At 41.1% G+C, this 19,521-nt stretch overlaps 1 protein-coding gene across 2 annotated transcripts; it reads right to left on the bottom strand.

The window, feature by feature from the left end:
- Nucleotides 1-2,504: 2,504 nt before the first annotated feature.
- Akr1e2 (aldo-keto reductase family 1 member E2) lies at nt 2,505-18,202 on the bottom strand. Of its 2 annotated transcripts, XM_075970274.1 has the most exons (10): nt 18,064-18,202; nt 16,146-16,313; nt 13,795-13,911; nt 12,982-13,059; nt 10,907-11,029; nt 9,590-9,687; nt 7,644-7,716; nt 7,038-7,121; nt 5,425-5,507; nt 2,505-5,155 (listed from the first exon to the last, which is right to left on the bottom strand). In XM_075970274.1, the coding sequence occupies exons 1-10, from the start codon at nt 18,100-18,102 to the stop codon at nt 5,113-5,115; spliced, it is 906 nt and encodes a 301-aa protein (XP_075826389.1). In that variant the 5' UTR covers nt 18,103-18,202; the 3' UTR covers nt 2,505-5,112. The 2 variants fall into 2 exon arrangements, with proteins under 2 accessions (XP_075826389.1, XP_075826390.1); XM_075970275.1 differs by lacking the exon at nt 13,795-13,911 and having other exon boundaries at nt 4,982-5,155; nt 18,064-18,193.
- Between the last annotated feature and the right edge of the window lie 1,319 nt (nt 18,203-19,521).

Genomic DNA, 19,521 nt, shown 5'->3' with positions numbered 1-19,521 from the left:
TGTTGGAGGAAATGCGTTACTGTTGAGGCAGTCGGGGATTCTGCAGAATGCAGAAGAAAGTCACTGACAAACTGCCAATGTAGGTGGAACTATCTTTGAAATTTCCTGCTTCATGGAAAAGTCTATCAAATAATATGGGCCTGTACACTGAAGATGGATACTTAGAAGAACGTTATAAAAGAACTTTGGATGACTGTCCAGGCAGCAAGATGTCTCTGTCATTTCTAGAGTTTTAGAAGTTGCTTACAATGTACTTTCTGTTTACTTAGGTAATAGTATATCCTTCTGGAGTCTTTGATGGAGTTGAAGAATAGTTATAGTTTTCCTTCATTATGATAAAAGATAAAGTAGATATAAATATTATAACTATAATTCTTGTTTGTTACCTGTTTTGTTATATGTAATTTTACTTTGTTAAAGTTAAAACCTTTCTTTTTATTTAAGCAGAAAAGGGGAGGTGATGTGGGATTTCCCCTCTGTACGCTGTGATTACCATCCATTAATGAATAAAGAAACTACTTTGGACCTATAGCAGGACAGAAGTTAGGTAGGTGGGGAAACCTGAACTGGATGATGGGAGAAAGAAGTCAGGAGAGAAGCCATGTAACCCTGCCGAAGATAGACGCTGGAACTTTTTCCAGTAAGCCACAGCCTTGTGGCGATACACAGATTAATAGAAATGGGTTAAATTAATATGTAAAAGTTATCCAATAGGAAGCTAGAGCTAATGGGCCAAGCAGTGATTAAATTAATACAGTTTCTCTGTGATTGTTTCAGGGCTGGGCAGGCAGGAATCAACAAGCAGTCTGCTACTACACTGTCCCAGATGGGGTCTTAAAGCGGAAAGAAGTGAATACATGTTCTCATCACAATCATAGAAGCAATTCCCAATGGATAGGCACTTATAAATGAAAATATCACTTTCCCCGAGGAAGTCTCACTGGAGAAATCAACTCTAAAGAACAGGCTGCATGCCCAGCAATAGATGGCCAACAGAAACTCACTGGCATATTTGGAGTTTCCTTGTCTCATAATGTCATATCATGGATTTTCCTTTTTTCAAAATAATTTATAATATTATATGTGTATATGTCATATATATGTGTGTATATATAAACACATATGTGTTTGTATGTATACACACACACACACAACTTTTTTTTTCTCTTTTTACTCTACAGGTCCTTTGTGTACATATTATGGCTTCCAGGTTAGTGTTTTTATGGAATTCCTGAGTATGCAAATGAATGGGTCTATGTTCCTATGTCTTCTCTTGGGCTCTTTTCCTCCTGTTTTTTTTTTCTCCTAATCTGTGCTAGCTTTAGCTTTATTATATTTTATTTCATTAGTATCCCCTAGAAGCCTATTGGTTTCCTAATGAGAGACAGAAAGGGGGTAGATATGGATTCGAAGCAGGTAGGGAGAGGAATACAGTAATCAGGTTATATTATGTAATAAATGCCGCGCAACATGGCCCTGTGTCTGTGCTCTGTGCGCTATAACCCAGTTTGTGAGCTTCGGGCAAGGGGGCTGGAGGTTAAAATACACAGACACAGATAGAGAGACAGTGACACAGGTCATCCTGGGATTCCCCAAGAATGCCCCCTTTATTGTGTTCAGGGGCAGATTATATAGAGATAGCCACGCCCCAGCCAAACCCACCAGAAACCACTCTCCTGCCATCAGGCACTCCTGATGGTCTTGTGCTCAGAGCAGCTGTAGGCACTCAGATCAAGGGATTACAAGAAATTCAGGATCTCACTGCTCCCAACAAATAAAATAAAATCAATTTCCCACAAAAGGGAAAAAAATAAAAAAAAATAATTGCTCTCCAAGCACCAGCTGGTGTCTGACACTGAGTACTTTTCATGTGGACTGGGGAAATCCCTGAAATCCTCATTCCGGGGTTCAATCCTGCATAAACCCTGGAATCCAAGTGTATGTGCTTTCCCGCTCACTGAAGCACCTTCCCAGAGCAGATAGTTTCCATTTCCAGACGACTTCTTGCTTCAGCTCTTCAGCTACATTCTAGTTTCATTTCTGTCGCTGTGACCCAGGATGAGGACAATGCAGGAACTCACATAACATCTAGGTAACTGCAGGTGAAAAGAGCCTTCGTAGCTTGCATCCAGTTTCCTCCTGTGTCATATAACTCACATCTACTACCAGGGAACGGGGACATCAATCATCAGATGGGTCTTCCTCCATCAATGAACAATCAAGAAAGTCCCCCACAGATATGCTCACAGGCCAATCTGGTATAGGTGATCTCCCAATTGAGGCTCTCTCTTTCCCAGGTGATTCTAGGTCATGGCAGGGCATGTTGACATTTAAAATCAACAAGCTCAAGCTATAAGCAGAGTCCTTCTTACACGGTCTGCTTAGTGCTGTTTTATTTTTGTGGTTCTTCTTGCCAGTTCATGCTTTAAAACTGCCCAGTATTTGTTAAACAGTGTTTCAAACCCAAGAGGCTGATAATTTGTTTTATAAAGAAGAGGAATATGTTAGATAAACATGATTTTATACTTGTTGAGTTCAACATCAATGGGTCCAGTGTGTATTCAAAAAGATATCTCATAAACAGAAATATATAAACAATGCTAGGTACTGATCAGTTATGGAACAATGCAGCTTATAATAACCTAACCCAGAAATTCTGTCAGAACGTCAATTTAGCACTCACTCATTTTTTTTAAAAAAGAAACTATAGAAAATAACTATTGAAAAGTATGGTGACTACAGCAGTTAGATAAAATATGAAAACCTACATTCTAGTTTCATTTCTGTTATTGTGACACAAGTCATTGACACAAAGCAACTCAGGGACAAGGTTAGTCAGATGACAATTCAATTATAATGCATCATTGAGGGCAAGTCAAGGCAGAAATCTAAGAAGCTAGTTATAGCATATCCAGTCAAGAGCAGAGAAAAAAATAAACACATGGACCTTTTCAGGCTTACTTCTTTGCTCTTTCTAAGAGTAAGGTTATTCCTCTCATATAGTATTCAGGGTTCCTTTCCTAAGGAATGGTACCACCCACAACAGGCTAAGTCATCGCCATCCTACGTCAATTAACAATAAAGCCAGTTTCCCACAGATTTGTCCACAGGCCAACCTGACCTAGCTATAATTTGTAAAGACTCTCCAGGTGATTCCAGGTTGTGTCAAGTCGACAAAAGTGAAAACTAATTAGTAGAGTTTCTATCTCATGAATCCTTATCTAACATTCTGAAGTCTTAGATCAAATGCAGTTTTATACATAAGTGCAATTTCAGGTTAGTTGGCAGGATTGCTAGTCTGAATCTCTAATCAAGCACCCCACTGATCTGCTGGACAGCTTTTTTGTTAAGATGAGGAAAAAGTGCTTTTTAGTTTTGAAAACAGAACCTTTCATGAGGTTCATGAGGATGGGCTGAGGTCATACATTGTGGGACACTCTTAAGAAAGCCGGAAGCAAAATGACCTCCATTCCTGCTCCCACAAGAGGAACAAAAGAAACTTTCGAGTGTACTTCTTGAAACTCAGGTAGACAAACACTGTTTCTATTTCTTCATTAAGTTTAGGTTCTCTGGGTATTGGCAGACATCTGGATGCCAAATCTCTGACATAAGAGGAGACTCTCCATGCTTCCTTGGCAAAAAAAAGGGGATTGGCAAGATATTCTTTGGGAAGACATGGTTGTAGTCTGAATTTAATATTTGTTTATGTCTGTCAAATTCCAGTCAGTCTGAAAACATGTTATCAAAGGACTGACAATCTTTACATGAGGGCCTGGGGCTCCTGCGTTTTCTTTAATTAACCAACAGCTGCCTAGGGGAGAGTGGTGAGATTTTATATTCTCATTACACAGGAAGGAACAAGTTTTGGACCACTACTAATGTGGGATTCCATCCTTATTCCCCCTGCAGTTGGGTAGAGAGGACTAATCTCTGCCCCCATCAAATCCATACAACCCACAAGTTAAAGAATCACCTTTATATGAATCACGACTAAGAAAAGCTTTCCAAATTGGCAGTGGTTTATGTATAAGTAATCTGAGATATGCAAAATGTTATGGTTAGATTGGTCATGATCAGACTCTTGGAGATAAGACCATATAACCTCCTGTCGTGCTCATGTGTGCCCACAAAAAGGATTTTACTACTAATGATGGGATCACGTGCTTTATGTATATGGTGACATTTCATTATCGTGCCTTTAGGTTGATACTCAAGAAAAGTTCAGTTTAGGAACTAACTTGCATAAAGTCATAAAATTAATAAGTAATAAGGAGTTATGAGTATGAAAGAAAAAGTCCATGTCAGTGGGACTGAGGAAGAGTCAGTCAGTGTTTTCCTAGAGAAGTGCAGGTGGGAGATATTTGGACACGCTAACGGGACATCCAACTTCTCTTTCATCCACACTGCTCTGAAGAGCCTAACTTGAGGTTCTCACATAGAAAGCAAATGTTTTCGTACAACAAAGCTCTCTTTTGTACTCAGACCAATGAGATCCTTTCACTTCTTTTTAGGAGGTAGACTAGGAGAGAAGTGAGCACTCCATATACATACACACATATGTTTGTTCACCTGCACACATATGTGAAGAGGCATACACACATCCACGTCCACCCACAGACACACTTGGGAATCTTTAATTAAGAATATTAAAAACAAAATTGTCTGAGATAGAGCCTCAGCTTAATGGTTTTCCTTTTCTGAAGTGCAGGTAGAGTTTGCTTGAAAATAATCTAGAAACCTCGGGGTGGGGGCAGAGAGTAGTATGGAGGAAAAACACAACTGGCCTTAGGTTGATTGCTGTTGAAGATGACTTGTAGACTTTAATTCATGAGCCATCAGCATCTCATTTCAGATAGAAGCCACAAGGACTGATGTGTCCTTGGCGATCCCTAACAACTCAGTAACACCTACAGCCTGCATGGCACTTTCTTATCTCACCCCTAGATTTTTATGTTTCTCCAAGAACTGGTCCTCTGTTCTAGGCAGGAATTTCCTTGCTTCTAACTCTGCTGCTGTCTTGCTGGCTGAGCCCACACAGCCTCTGCAGAGGTGGATCCATGCTGCCAACTTTGGTGATCTGAGAACAAAAGAGGGCGAGCGACGACGCTGTCTTCAGTATTCTATGTGGAAAGGGTAGTCCTTGTGATTTTCAGTTCTGAAAAATAAGATTCAAAAATTACAAGCAGAAGTAGAGAACAGGCATCTTTAAAGGAAACATCGTAAGTGACAGAGGTACGCTTTTCTAACTCTCCAGTGTATAAATTAGTCATTGTCTTTATTCACTGGCCCAACAATTAACAGGGAAAAGTTATAGTAAGGTTTAATTAACCTTGAATATTAATGGTAAAGATTGTTCGAGAACCAGTCACCATGCTTGTGTATGGCTCCTTTATCTTTGAAAAGAAGTAAAGGAGATAGACTTACGAGGGGAATGTGGCCAACCGGAGGTTCTTATTGAGGCCGAGGAGTTCCTCCATATCTTTTTCTGTTAGTTCAAAATCAAATACCTGGAACCAAAATCAGATAATCACAGGGAATTCAGATTAACCCCATTGAATTGGCATATGTGTTTCTTACAACAGACACTAAGATGGGAAAGAAATTTTTTATTAAACACTTAGAACTTCCTCTAAAAGACTACAGAGCCTTCCAAAATGCACTTTGATTTTCATTGCTTGGTGGGCACAGGCTTAGTCTCAGTTAAATTTAAGAAACCTCGGAAAGATGAGATATATATTGTTTTTATCTTATGGGGGTGAGGAACAAAGAGGAAGAGTTTCAAAAAAGCAAAGTATTTTCTTCACTGATCTACCTCCTCCTCTCAAAAGGAAAAACCATTGCTCCTTTCACCCCATCAGCTCGGAAGTCAGCTGGTATTGACTGTAGCATCAAATAATACAAGAACATTTTGAGCAACTTCATTTTCAAATAGTATTCTTACCTCTCTGCCCTTCGCCCTCTAATACACTTGAGGGCTATGATCAAATTCCTCCATAACAGTATCTCACAGTGACTAACATTCACTGCAGCTAAAGGTCTGAATCCAAGAAAAAGAAACAGGGGAACATCCAGCAGCTTCACCCTGCCCTAAGGACGGCAGCTATTGAACCCCCGCCTCTACCCTAAGAAGACTGATATACTCAGGTTTAGCCAAACCAGCCACACAGTATATATGGGAATTGAAGAGAGCCAGCTTCAGTGCTAGAGTCATTGTGACCACGGGGAGAAGTACACAGTACTAGAATAGATACTGAACGGGTACCCTGAGCTGTCAGAAGAGCATAGGTGCTTGTATTGAAAGACTTGGACCAACTCAAAGGGCAAGTCCACAGTCTACTATTCTTGATGTTTTTCTTCTAGATAAACTCAGGGACACAACTGCTGGCTCCTCCGGAACTAACTGGCACTTTCTCTTGAGCCTCTCCTAAACTGACGTTATTCTCTATCCTCAGCATCAGGTCTCACCTCCGCTGCTTGGTTAAGTTATAAAAGACTATCTGCAAAAAAGCTGTTCTCAATCAGAGTTTTGTATATGGATTGCTAATTCAGATGTCTAGCCCTTCGGTTTTCACTGACTCATGAAGAACGTAACACCCACAGCAGCTGCCCTCAAGAGACTAGCGAACAAACCCCATATGGCTAACACTGGTGATCACCTAGCCTGTATTCCTTCCTCCTGAGCACACCTTGAATGTAAATGAATGAATGAGCTTCTGTTAAGGGTAAGTGTGGCAGAATTATTGAATGGGATGAAGGTGCTCATTCCCAAATGTGGTCTGTTACATGCTTCCCCACAAGCTCCTCTTACCTCTTTCCCCATCTAGGGTTGAATGGAGAAGATTCCCAGCTTTGGCGGGTAGGGGGACAGGACATAATAAGAGCCTGGCTACGTGAAAGGCTAACCACCAACACAGATCACAGAAAAATACACCTGTCAGGTGACGGCCACGGAGATCTGGTTGGTTGGTTGTTATGGAAGTTAGCACTCCACTCTCTAGGTCATGATCTGAAACACTCTAGCAACAGGAAATGCCCACCTGGATATTCTCCTTGATCCGACTTGGGGTGACAGATTTGGGAATCACTATCACGTTCCTTTGGATCTGAAATCGGATCAAAATCTGTAGGAAAGAAAGTTTCACAGAGAAATAAAACAAATGGAAACAAGGCATTACGGTCGTTCAATTTCATTGTACAGAAAGAGCTCAAAAGCCTTGGTCATCTCAAAGGCCTTTAGAAATCAAACTTAATTGCTTAAGTAATATATCTGTAATGAATGCCATCAGCCCAAAGAGAAGGACAGAGGACTCGTTCACACTTTTACTAGAATCCCTCAGCATGTGCCTGGGACTCCAAACGATCAGGACATTAGGATAAGGCTGATGTTAATGGACTGATCTCTCTCACACTGCTTGTCCATGCAGTTGATAGGGCAGAGGAAGTGGCACTGGGGGACATCCAATTGACTGCTGAAAAAGGCAGGGTATATGGCTTGACTGGATGAGGACATGGAAGCAACCAACTTAGAGCTCCAAACTGGGATGCTCTGGTAAATCAACTCATCAGGATGAACTGACAAGGCTCAGGATCTGGGGAGAGATGATAAAGTGTGATCTCAGCACATGTCAGTTCTTTTCACATACCTGAGCAGAAGACTTCGCATGCTTCTTTGCGATATTCCGAATGACAATATCATCCAACAAGTCAACCCCATCTCTAGAGAGACATAGCAAAGCGGATTGAGTCAGGAGAACAGTCAACACAAATGCTTAGAAAATTGACTTTTCTCTAAGATTAAAAGTTTACTGTTTGTTTATTTTACTTGCTTATTACTTTTTATTTTTTTAGTAACTCACTTAGACTTCATTGATTTCAAACTCAGTCTTCTTGCCTTTGTCACCTAAGTGCTTGGATTGCTGGCAGGTGTCACTGTTATTATTTTCTTCTTGTGAAAACTTTTACAAGATATGTTTAAGACTATAAACATATCCATCAAAAATCTAACCAGGCAAGGGTCCTCGTGACTAAGGGAAGCCATTTTATTTTATTTTAGACAGGGTGTCATGTCTGGCTTTGAACTTGCTATATAACATGAGAACGACTTTGAACTTCTGATCTTTCTGCCTCCTCTTCAAATTGCTGGGGTTACAGATGTGCACTACCACATCTGGTTTACACAGTGCTAGGGAATCAAACCCAGCAAATCATCTTTTATTAAGCAGTTAACAGGTTTCAAGAATGAAGCTAGTCACAGCTCTCAATGCATTCAGAAAGAACCAGACAGAGCGGGTGCTATCTTGCCATAAGCTCCTCTGATAGACAGAGACTCTTCTACACCAAGGCTAAGCTGTAAAATATGCCCTAGACTTCTAAGAACTCCCAAGCTGCTCTCAAGTCCAAAAATGCACACCCTGTTTCACAAAGAAAACACAAAGGTAAGGAAACTGAAGTGAGTCTAGCCTTTCCTGGCTTCTTAACAGTTTCCTGGCATCCAGCTTGAGGGTAGGAATAGATAAAGAGATGGCCTCTGAAGTCAGGTGACATCAGTGACAAACAGTGCAAAGAACCTAGTGCATTAGATAGTGGAAGGGAATAAAGGTGAGATGCTATGACAAGAGCAAGGCACCAAATACAGCAAGGAGCTCATGGAAACTTCCTGGAGGGCACAGTGCTCCTGACCTGAGCATGACAACAGAAACAAGAGCAAGCAAACTCAAGAAAGAGAAAACTACAGATTCTTAGTATATGCCAAAAAAAAAAAAAACTCAAAAAAAAAAACCCCAAAAACAAAACAACAAAAACAGTATATGCAAAGTTGCAAAGACTAGAAAGAATATTCTATCCAAGCACCCACCAGTAGTTTTCTGTGATTGGTATGTTGAAGGTTTACAGGACTGGGGAAAAGAGTGACCAGAGGAGGATGAAGCCAGGTCAGCTACTCCACAAAGGCTCAGGAAGAACGAAGCTAAAGTAGGAAAAGGACATGACTGTGTCCAATGAGATCACTTCAGTTAGCAGGTGAGTAACCCAAAGGAATGGGTAGATCTGCAAGGGAGTTAAGCAGTTAAGAACCTTAAACCATCTGCATTTCATTAAGGTAGAGGTGAAGACAGCAGAGAGTGAAAGACAGATTCCAGGTTCTCTTGCCATCAATCTTGGCATTGGATTGGGCAGGGATAAGGAAAAGGGATGGATCTACAGTTCTGGCTTAGGTAGCTCAGCAAGGGAAAGGTACAAACTCCAGGTTTGGGGAAAGAAGACATCACTGTAGCATTATCTAAAGACTGAATTTTGTGACATGCCCTGAGAGGGTAGTAGCTGACTGGTGAACTACCAGGGAAATCAGCAAAGGGTTTTGCTTCAGGCTGGGTCTGTCTTTTCAAAGCTGGTTACCCTCACAGGGAAGCCCAAACAAGGCAACTCTCCAGCCTGAGAAGTAGCCACCTACATTCTTCCTGGGGCCTGAAAGGTGTAGGAAGCTCCCTCTACGCTCTCTCAGTGAAGCTCCTCCAACTCTCAAATGAAACAAGAAAGGGGCATCTTGCATCTGTTAGCATTCAGATTAGCACAATCTCTAACATGCCCTTACCTTGAGCCACCAAGAGGACGGTAAGCAGTCACAGACACATTTCTCTTATGGCAAAAATCAATCAGATTCTTCTGAGTAAGATATGGGTGGCATTCAATCTACAAACATAACCACAGTGCACCAAAATAATCCAGACAAGTGGCATACCAAAAAAGCACCAAAAAGAAGACATACTTGATGTCCCCACTGTCACTAACTAGGTATAAAGCCTCTCTCTTAAGGTCTGGGTGTCTCCACCTACAAATGAGTAGGTTGGTCTCTGGCATCTCCAAGATGTCAGATGCTATAAATGGCTCCAATTCCACACTCTCAGGCCTCTATGTCATGCAGACATTCCTACATCACCTGCTCAGTGAAGCTTCTTCCATCATGCAGGAACAAGCCTGAGCAGTCTGACTCCACTCCCTCTCCCTCCTGCCCTTCAAGGTTCCTATGGTACTCACATTACCCAACGCCTCACACGTTTGATTTGCTTATTGGCTATCTTTTGTCACCAGGACTTTGGTTTCAAACATAACAACCCTTGAGAGCAGTTATTTCTACCTTCCCCATTTCAGGTTATGAACAGACTTAGAATTAATGCTCATTTAGAGGAAACTGAAGAGAATTATGAGCAGTGCCTTGGCTTTCAAGACCATGCCACATCCAGCAAGATCAACTTCCAGGCAAGTTTCCTCTGAAAAGCTGTTGCTGTTACCCGCGGCATAAACTTGTCGTATGTAATTCTCTAATTGCATGCATTCAACAAATAGTTATTAAAAAACTTCAAATGCTTAGGTTTTGAGCTTTACCCCCAACCAAATTCAGACAAAACTTCTTATGGTCATTAAACCCTGGTGACAAATAATGGCCAGTAAACATACAAAATGTGAGCTTTGGGGTACTATACGTGCTGTAGCCAAATGTGAAGGGCAGCTGGGGGTGGGGGTGGGGGATTCATTTCTGTACTCTGCAAGCCTGGGTGGAGACAGGGTTACCCGCTACTCTTCCATTGGGCTGAATGAGTGGAAGGGAAGGGCTGCCCTCCTTTAGTGAGGGTGAATGAAGGGTCTGAGAGGACCCTGCTCTTCTGAACACACTTGATCATGTGCCTCCAAACACAGGCCAAGAAGCGAGATCCATGCCACACTCCACCCACCTGTGGCATCACCTAACCACCTGAGCTCTAAAGGAAGACATCTGCCCATTCACATCTCCTGTCATCTCATTTCAATTCTGACAGCTACCACAGGCCAACATGTTACCTTTCTTGTTCACCACCACATGGAGGGAAAGAGAAAAACACCGTGCAAAACTTCTGACCATCTACCAGCTCACCTGGTTAGTTATGGGCTTGAACCTCAAACCAGGCTTATTCAAAAGCTTCTCAAGCTGTTCATGGTTAAAGTTTGACACGCCAAGGTGCTTCACCAGCCCCTCAATCACCAGGTCCTCCATGGCCTGAAAGAGAAAAACATGTGCTGAGTACACAAGTTATATGGTTTGTCCAGCCCTGTGACAAGCCATGTCCCTTGGCGACTTGCCATAGTGCTCCAATATTTTAAAAGTACTTGACGTTATAAGATCATGTGGACAACAGTATCCACACCAGGGCTGTTTTAAAGTTACGTGGAATGAGAGACACAAAGCATTTGGCCTCAGTTAGATCCAAGCAAGCATTTCGCATTATTTCCAATTTTCTTAAGCCTGTGCTCCGAGGTGACCTACAGAGACCCCTCCACTGCCGGCTCCATTTGTTCACTTTGCTTTCCACCTACGCATTTGCCCTGAGCGTGGTGATGGGTCAGCACTTTTGTTTCCCACTCTCACCATTACACATTTTTAGTAATTTGAGGGCAAAGTGATCTGAAACTGGGCTGACCTCCGATGAATGAGCCTTGTACCTAGGCTTTCCGAAAACCCATGAGCTTCAGGGCAGTGCAGAATCAGGTGTAAGTCTCCAGCGATGATGAAGACAGGAACCAGTGAATTAGGATTCTGTAATAATCACTCAATAAACACCATGCATGTTTAAACACCTGGTGTTTGACCAAAATCTTTCATGAGCAGAAGCCCAAGGTGACTTTGAAAGGGCTGGAACTCCAAAAGTAATTTGTTCAGTTTCTTTCTGGTTAGTGTCCAAGTTTATAATTTTCCAGGAGGAGAGGCTGTCAGTGCCCAGCCCAGAGACTTCTCCCTGTCTGTTCCTCTTGTATCTCTTTTTAAGGGACTAAAATATTGCTAGTTTCACCTATCATTCTCACTGGAATGGCTCCATATTGGATCTTCTGAGCTAAAACTCTTCCCTAAGTTTTGCCAATTTATACTTAAACTTGTTCAAATGTGCTGATGTTCTGTTCCTGAAGCTGGGCAGCAACAGTATCAGAGCTCACAGTCGGAGAGTCCTGCTAGTCTCTGTTCCAACTTCGTCAACTTCACTGACTTCATGAGACTCTCAAGTCCACCGCCTTCCTCATTTTTCTTGCTTACCACCTCAACTCAAATGTTCACCATTTTTCATCTAGATCTGGGACACTGACTTGACACTTCGTCACCTTGTCACTAACTTTTTCCTTTTCATACCTTCCCAATTGAGCTTTAAATGTTGCCAACATTATGTTTCTGGAACAATTAAAAGAGAACCTCCAGGAACTAGGAGAGGACTGCAATGCCAGTGATTGCCAGAGGCTTATGGAAATAGGAATTTTTAAAGTTTTCCTTTTTTGTTACTCTGTATTTCCTGGGGAGAAATGGTATGTTTTAATTTAAAAAAAAAAAAAAAAAACAGAAACAGTTGTGGGAAAAGAGTGATCTGTATGATTCCCTATACTATACTAGGTTGAAATAGTGAGAAAATCATCTTGGTATCTTCAGTTTTTCAAGTATTTATCTATAATTCATGGTGTGTATTAGCTACTTTTCTTATTTGCACAAGATCCTCAAAAAGGCAACCTAAGGAAGGGCTTATTTTTGGCTTCTAGTTTAAAAGTGTGACCAGTCTTCTGTCATGGAGAGGGAGTGTGGGTAACAGGAGTGTGAGGGCCTTGGTCACAATGCATCCACAGTTAGGAAATGGACAGGGATTCACACCGGTGCCCAAGAACCTCTCTTTATTCAGTCTAAGACCCCAGTTCAAAAAATGATTCCACCTACATTTAGGTTGACTCCTTTGAGCCTCATTTAATTCAATCTAGGAACTTCTTCAAAGATTGCCAAGGGGTTTGATTCCTGACCTAATTGATTCTAGATTAAGTCCAGTTGACAATCTATATTTAACCATCATATACTGCAAGCCCCATATTTGAAGTAGTACCTGGTGTATTTGAACACAGAAGCTTGAGTGATCTTGTGCAACTTTCATCTGGGTATGTGTCAGTGGGGGTGACGTAGCCAGACGGCATGCTTCAACTTACCTCCCAGGTGTCCAGAAAGCTGGTGTTACTGGGTATAACCATGCCATTGCAATCCAAAGGTACATCTTTTTCTCCAGGCTGTAAGAACCAGAAGAAAAGGAGCTTATTGGGGCTTGTGGCATCCTCCACCAGAAGACTATGTAGGGAGAGAACACAGATGTACAGAGTCTGCACTAGTGGATTTGCATCTTAGCTTTAACCCTATCACTAAACCCTACTGGCTTTGCTGGGCCACTTTTCCTCTCTAGGCTCAGTTGCCACTTTAAGACCAAGAATGAAGTGAAGGTGAGACCAGCAAAATCCCATTCATGAAACTTGCTCAAAGTTTGAATCCCTGACTGATTCAGATTTTTAAAATCAGGGAAGAATGGGACTTTCTTCATGTCCTAATATATTCAATTGTCTCCCAACAATATTATTAGGATCTTCACTCTTCAAACACCTCCCATCAAGATGAGTGACAACCAAGTGAGAATACAAAGGCAGGGTATGGAGGGAAAAGGCAAATATGCTAAGGGGTAAAAACCTAGTCACTCTGCTGAATAGCAACAAGGGCTTATAGACTACCTGTCTCTTGTGACCAATCATACCTTCCTGTAGGTCAAAGGACAAGTATCAAATTATACATATATTTATATATATATATATATAAATATAATTTCTAATAATTTCAAATGTTGGAAGTTCCAGCTTAATTCATATTAATACACATTTTCTATGATAAAACAAAGAAAATGTTTTGCTTTCAGGCTCTCTCCCATGCTGACATTTGTCTGCCTCTTTGCAGGAATCCTGCCACAAAGTGAATGGTACCTTGAAGCCCATGGGCCAGTGTATGAGGTAGAGGTCCAGGTAATCCAAGTTTAAGGCCTTCAGGGTATTGGTGCATGCTGTTTTCACCAAAGACTTCTTGTGGTAGGTACACCACAGCTACAGAAAAGAAGGGAGACTTGTTACACTGCCACGATCTAAAACCAACAGTTCGTACACTCGTCGGTGCTTCCCACAAGCTTTCATGTGACAACACAACACATGAAGTTCTGAAGGAAAACAGGGACATTACCCTTAGAAAAGGATTATCCTTATTCACAGCAGGAAGCCTTCCATACTCAAGGGAGTTTAAGGGTAATCCTAACAGAAATATATAGAGAGAGTAGGCGGAGTCAAGCAGATGCCAGCCAGCTACTGAGGAAACAAGGCATGTAGAAAATGGGGTAATGCCAGGGTCACATGGCAATCCACAGAATAATAGAAATGGGTTAATTTAAGATGTAAGAGCGAGCTAGAAATATGCCGGAGCCATTGGCCAAACAGTGTTGAAATTAATATAGTTTCTGTGTGATTATTTAGATCTAGGCAGCCGGGAAACTAAAGTATTGTCTTTACTTACATAAAGGCAACACGGGAAGACATTTAATGGGAGGCTGCTAGTCTATCTGAATGTTCAGTGAGAAACTGATAAACCAGCCTGCCTCTATCTTGGGCTTGAAAGCAATCTCACAGTAAAGACAAACTAGATCATTTATGTTGATTATTAAATCTGTTTTGCAAAGGTTGGACTATGCCCCAACTGTAACCTTAATGGTTCTATATTGTCTGTTCCAAGAAATGACAACCATGCTTTGTTTCAGGAGGTTGTTATGATCACCTTGCAAGCACACTTTTGTTTAGAAATTGTTGTGACGACCTTGCAACCATGTCTTTGATTCAGGAGGTTGCTATGACCAACTTGTTATGCTTATGTTCTGCTTCTGTACCAATCTGCCTGCTAAATCTCCTATGTGGAAAACCCATACTCCTGAAATATAAAACCCTTACCTTTCTTACCCATGTCCAATGCTCATCGTTCCAACCCCACCTATAGGGACGGCCCATGTGCACAAATAAAAAAAGCCTTTTGAAAATTAATTTGACCACAATTTGGATCTTTCTCCTCACATCTATGGGACTAACAAGACCTTGTCTTAAGGGAATTTGGTAGAATATTACAGCAGACTCTTAACTTCCTTAAACTCTTCATGAGTTCAACAAATTCAAATTCTTAGTTTAAAAATGCTGACATTGGGACCCTAAGCCTGTCTAACAATCTGGGCAGAGATCCTGAAGGATACTTGGACCTTAAACATGTGACTATTGACTGATAGTAACAATCTGGATCATGGTTTAAAATAATTTTAAAAAGCAGCTTCTTGTCCCCTCCTTGAGACAGCATTTCATGGCAGCTCTGACTCTGTTGGAACTCACTATGTAGACCAGGCTGGCCTCAAACTTATAGAATTTGCCTGTCTCTGCTATGATGAAGGGTGTGTACCACCACACCCTGCCCCTCCTCCAAAAAAAATCAGCTTTTAAGTCTTGGTTCAACCCTTGTGTTCTACAGGGCTTATTTTCCTACTCTCTTTCATATCCACCTCGCCTTTCTCACTTTGCCAGCACAGAATTCATCATCTCCTGCACTGTGTGTACAACCTGTTTAAAGTGCATATCCCTCCTGTCAGCTACAATTATGCCCTATGTACATGTCTGATTCATATGGAAACCCAGCTGCCTGACTCAGAAACAGTGCTTGCTCTCAACCCGCTGGGTTTCAGGGAAAAGTACAAGCTTCTTATGTGCCAGAACTTCGATGATTTGAACTCTGTCCATTTCTCCAGCCTCCATCCACTGTGCTCATGCACAGTTCATGTTCGATTTATGATTTACTTCCTGCTTATAAAGCCAATCATGATAGCATCAGTTTCTTAGTGTGGACTTTGCCATGTGTACATTGACTGTCACTAGCAGGTAATTCCAAGTTTAGGCATGGATATGTAGACAGAGTTCTCAAGGGCTAGAGTCCTGCTCATCACCGACACAGAGGTGTCATCACTCAACCAGGCTTTGTGTGCATGAATGGACTATTGATTGGTGGTATCTCTCCATAACCATTTGAACAGCTGAATTTAAAAAAAAAAAAAAACTTTAAGCAACCTTAAGCAAATCTATATCTGACATAACCTAGCAGGTTCATGAAGCTGTAGAAGCCCTTGTTAGTTCTGAATCAACTGAAAATCAAAGACACCAATTCCTATAAGGAAATCTCTAGGCTCGATTATTCCAGTTTTCTCAGTTTCCATCACTGGAGTGGCGGAAACCATGCTGTCCTTGCAACTGAGAAACCTTACCTTACTGACGACAAACAGTTCCTCTCTTTTCACCACACCCTCCTTGATCTTGGAATTGATTCCCATTCCAACCTCACTCTCATTGTGGTATAAGTAAGCACAGTCGAAATGCCGGTATCCCAAGTTGATAGCCTCCATCACCGCGTTGGCTACTTCTCCTGGAGAGGCCTGCAATATAATCAAACACAAGTATTCCTTCTGTCATCAGGGGCAAACAACTTAGTGTCTCTGTTGTCGCCTGGGAAGCAGAACCAAGGAACATATAAACACCCAAATCATTAAAACAGTACTATTATCAGCCAAACCTAAAGTTGGGGAATGTCAGAGTCAGAATGTGATTAGAAGTCTGACTGTCACCCTTACTAATTTGGGAAAAGACCACAGACATTTCCAGCTCCTGCAGAGGACTGAGCTGTGTGTCATGCTCCCAAGTGATTACTGAGTGAGTACCAATAGACAGGGCATGAAGCGGTCTGAGATCTAACACTCAGGAATGTTCAATCAACTGTAAAGATAAACCAAGTGTTTATTCTCATTAAAGTGATCCATCAGATTCTTATATGACATTTACAGAAGGTTAATGATACAGTATGCAATCCCATTAAATCTGAGAAGTATAGCCCAAGCTAGTCTTGAATTTGAGCTCTTCCTTGCTTTGTTTTATGGTTTACTTAATAAATTAAGTAAAGAATTATAATATATTTATCATTCAAGTATAATAATTATTCAAAGCAACATACATATCTAGCATATGTATATGTTAGACTACCAGTAAATGTCACACAATGCTATGGTTTTCCAGTGTCTTCCATATTTTTGGAAATTCATACCCCAGTATCTTGAACAGAATTAAATTTTTTCATTGTGTTTAGAAGGCAATGCTTTTTTCCTATTTTTTAACTTTAATTATAGCTATTAATGCTACTAAAACACACCAGTGTAATTGCTTTCATATAACAAATCACAGGTTCAGAGAAGTTCAAAACTAATACCCGAAGTATCCCTCTTCAGTTAGAGAAAAATAAGCATGCTGTCAATGAGCTAGCAAGTGAAAATATGGTAGGCAAGAACAACAGAAAATAGGTATTTGAAGAATCCGAAGTAGACCAACTTTGAAGACACCTCTTGATTTTCTTAAGCCTTTGTCTCAATAATTCCATATGTTTCTTCCATGTCAACCTTCACTCTGATGCACCAATGAGTACTCAAACCATAGAATTGCCTAAAGATCCTACACTTTTACAAAAATTCCCAGAGAAACGTTTATTTAAAAAAAAAAAACTTTTCTAAACAGAATTTTTATTCAGTCTTTCATACAAAGTATATTTACTATGTTTTCCCCCTCCAGACCTCCCTCACTCCTCTACCCACCCAGATTCATGTTCCTTCTCTATTTAAAACGTGTTTTTCAACATAAAACTATCTGCTGCGCAAGCTGTCCAATCACTAGCAAATGCCTCTGCTGTCATTAAGCGGAAGGCAGAAGCAGGCATTAGTGCAATTGATTATTTTTCTTTGGTTATAGCATGCAAAGTAGAATGCTTCCTGGTGGTCGCTTCATGCACACTTGATTTTGGTGTGCAAAGAGAATTAGAGCTACATTGCATAAATGATTCTTTGGAGACTGGGGGAGGGAGGAGGGGTCCACGACTATCTAAGACAAGGTCGGGTTCAAGATCACTATGCTTTATATAGTTTATCCTGTTTTTCAAACTGACAGGGAGCAGGTGTTTTAGGACCTTGTAACAATTATTTCACAAGGGAGAGTCCGACCTCTCCTCTATCTCTCCTGTCAGGACCTCGATCAGAGCCCGAGTGTGAAAGGAGTCACCCCGTGCCCCTGACTGCTCCTGAGCAAGTATTCATCAGGCTCGAGCCCGATTAATTAGCCAGATGACAGACGGAAGAGTATCCTTACCTTCCAGGTACCCAAGCCCACTCTAGGGATGATATCCATGGTACCCCTTGGCTCTCTGGCTCAACCTGCAACCAGCACTGGAGGGCCAGGTGGCGGCCGCCAGAGCTCAGAAAGGTACACCCTCTGCTGGGTAAATGACGTGTTTGCTGGAGTTCTGGCGCTCTAATTGGTTGGTGGAGATCGAGAGGTTCTCTGGTTGGCTGATAGCACGTCCATCTTTCAGCGGACTGAGCAACTGAGTTTGGTTGTGCAGTTCACCTCTCATAAATCCTCTGGAATGTTAGGAGTCCTGTCTCCTAGCAACCTGGATAAAGTTCAGGACTATTTCGAGGAAGCAGGCTGGGTGGTCCTTGGACTTACTGGGCAGGGAACCCTGGTAGCTCCACCGGCTGACAAGGGAGGGGAACTTGATTGGGGAAGGGGGAGGGAAATGGGAGGAGGTGGCGGGGAAGAGACAGAAATCTTTAATAAATAAATAAACGGAAGAAGAGAAAAAAAATAAAAAGTGAAATTCTCTTAAAAAAAAAAGAATGTTTTGCTGAACCCAAGAGAGATTCAGAGTGCTTGTTGCTCGAATATTAGAATTGGATTTTGGATGCCATAACCCAGATAAGAAACCGGGCATGCCCATGAGTCCTGCCCATAACTGTAATAACAATTAATAATAATGGAGGCCTTGAACGTGAAAGAGATCAAGGACTATATGCATGGGTTTTGAGGAAGGAAAGGGAAGGCAAAATGTAATTATAATTGAAAAAAATTGATGGATATTCCCACAAATAATCCCTGAAGGGCATAGCTAGAGGAGCATCTCCTGGGTGATCCCAGGTGTTACTGAGTTGGTGGTAATTCTATCACCACAAGCTGAAACAGTTGGAAGGAACCAGAAAAGCAAAGGAGGAAGGTAATAGCTGTTCTGAAAATATCAGCTAGAATTTCGTACCGTTTATTTTGCTTATTAATAATTTGGCAGAATTCGACAATTTTACATTGTGACTAGGATCAGCAAACTAAGCCAACAATTTGCTTTTTTCCCCTTTTCTGTTGCTATGCTATATATCACATCTGTTCATTAGTTTGATTTCTGCAAATGCTCATGGCAGACAGTTTATGGATATGGACAATGGTACACCTTTTCCATATCTCTTAATGACCACTTCTTGTATTTATATCTTATAAAATCTCCAAAGTTAACCCATACTTTAGATTTGTAAGACAACTTTTTCTTAACAGCTTTTGTACCTAAAATATTCTGTGCTAATTAATATGGAAATATCTATTTGTAAAAGAATGTGTTTTTAATAGTCGAATGGTATTAATACTATGTGTGATAGACTTTTATTAGTCAAAGTCACTCTTACAGTTTTATTTCATGTATGTGCAGAAATGGTCTCCTTTCTTTAAATGGTTTCTATCATTGCATTACATCTTTGTTTAATCTAGTGTTGCTTGCATTTT

This window comes from Microtus pennsylvanicus, chromosome 4, assembly GCF_037038515.1.
Source record: "Microtus pennsylvanicus isolate mMicPen1 chromosome 4, mMicPen1.hap1, whole genome shotgun sequence".
Lineage (NCBI taxonomy): Eukaryota > Metazoa > Chordata > Mammalia > Rodentia > Cricetidae > Microtus > Microtus pennsylvanicus.
Note: the sequence above shows the minus strand (reverse complement) of the source record. Positions and strands in the feature narration are given on the sequence as shown.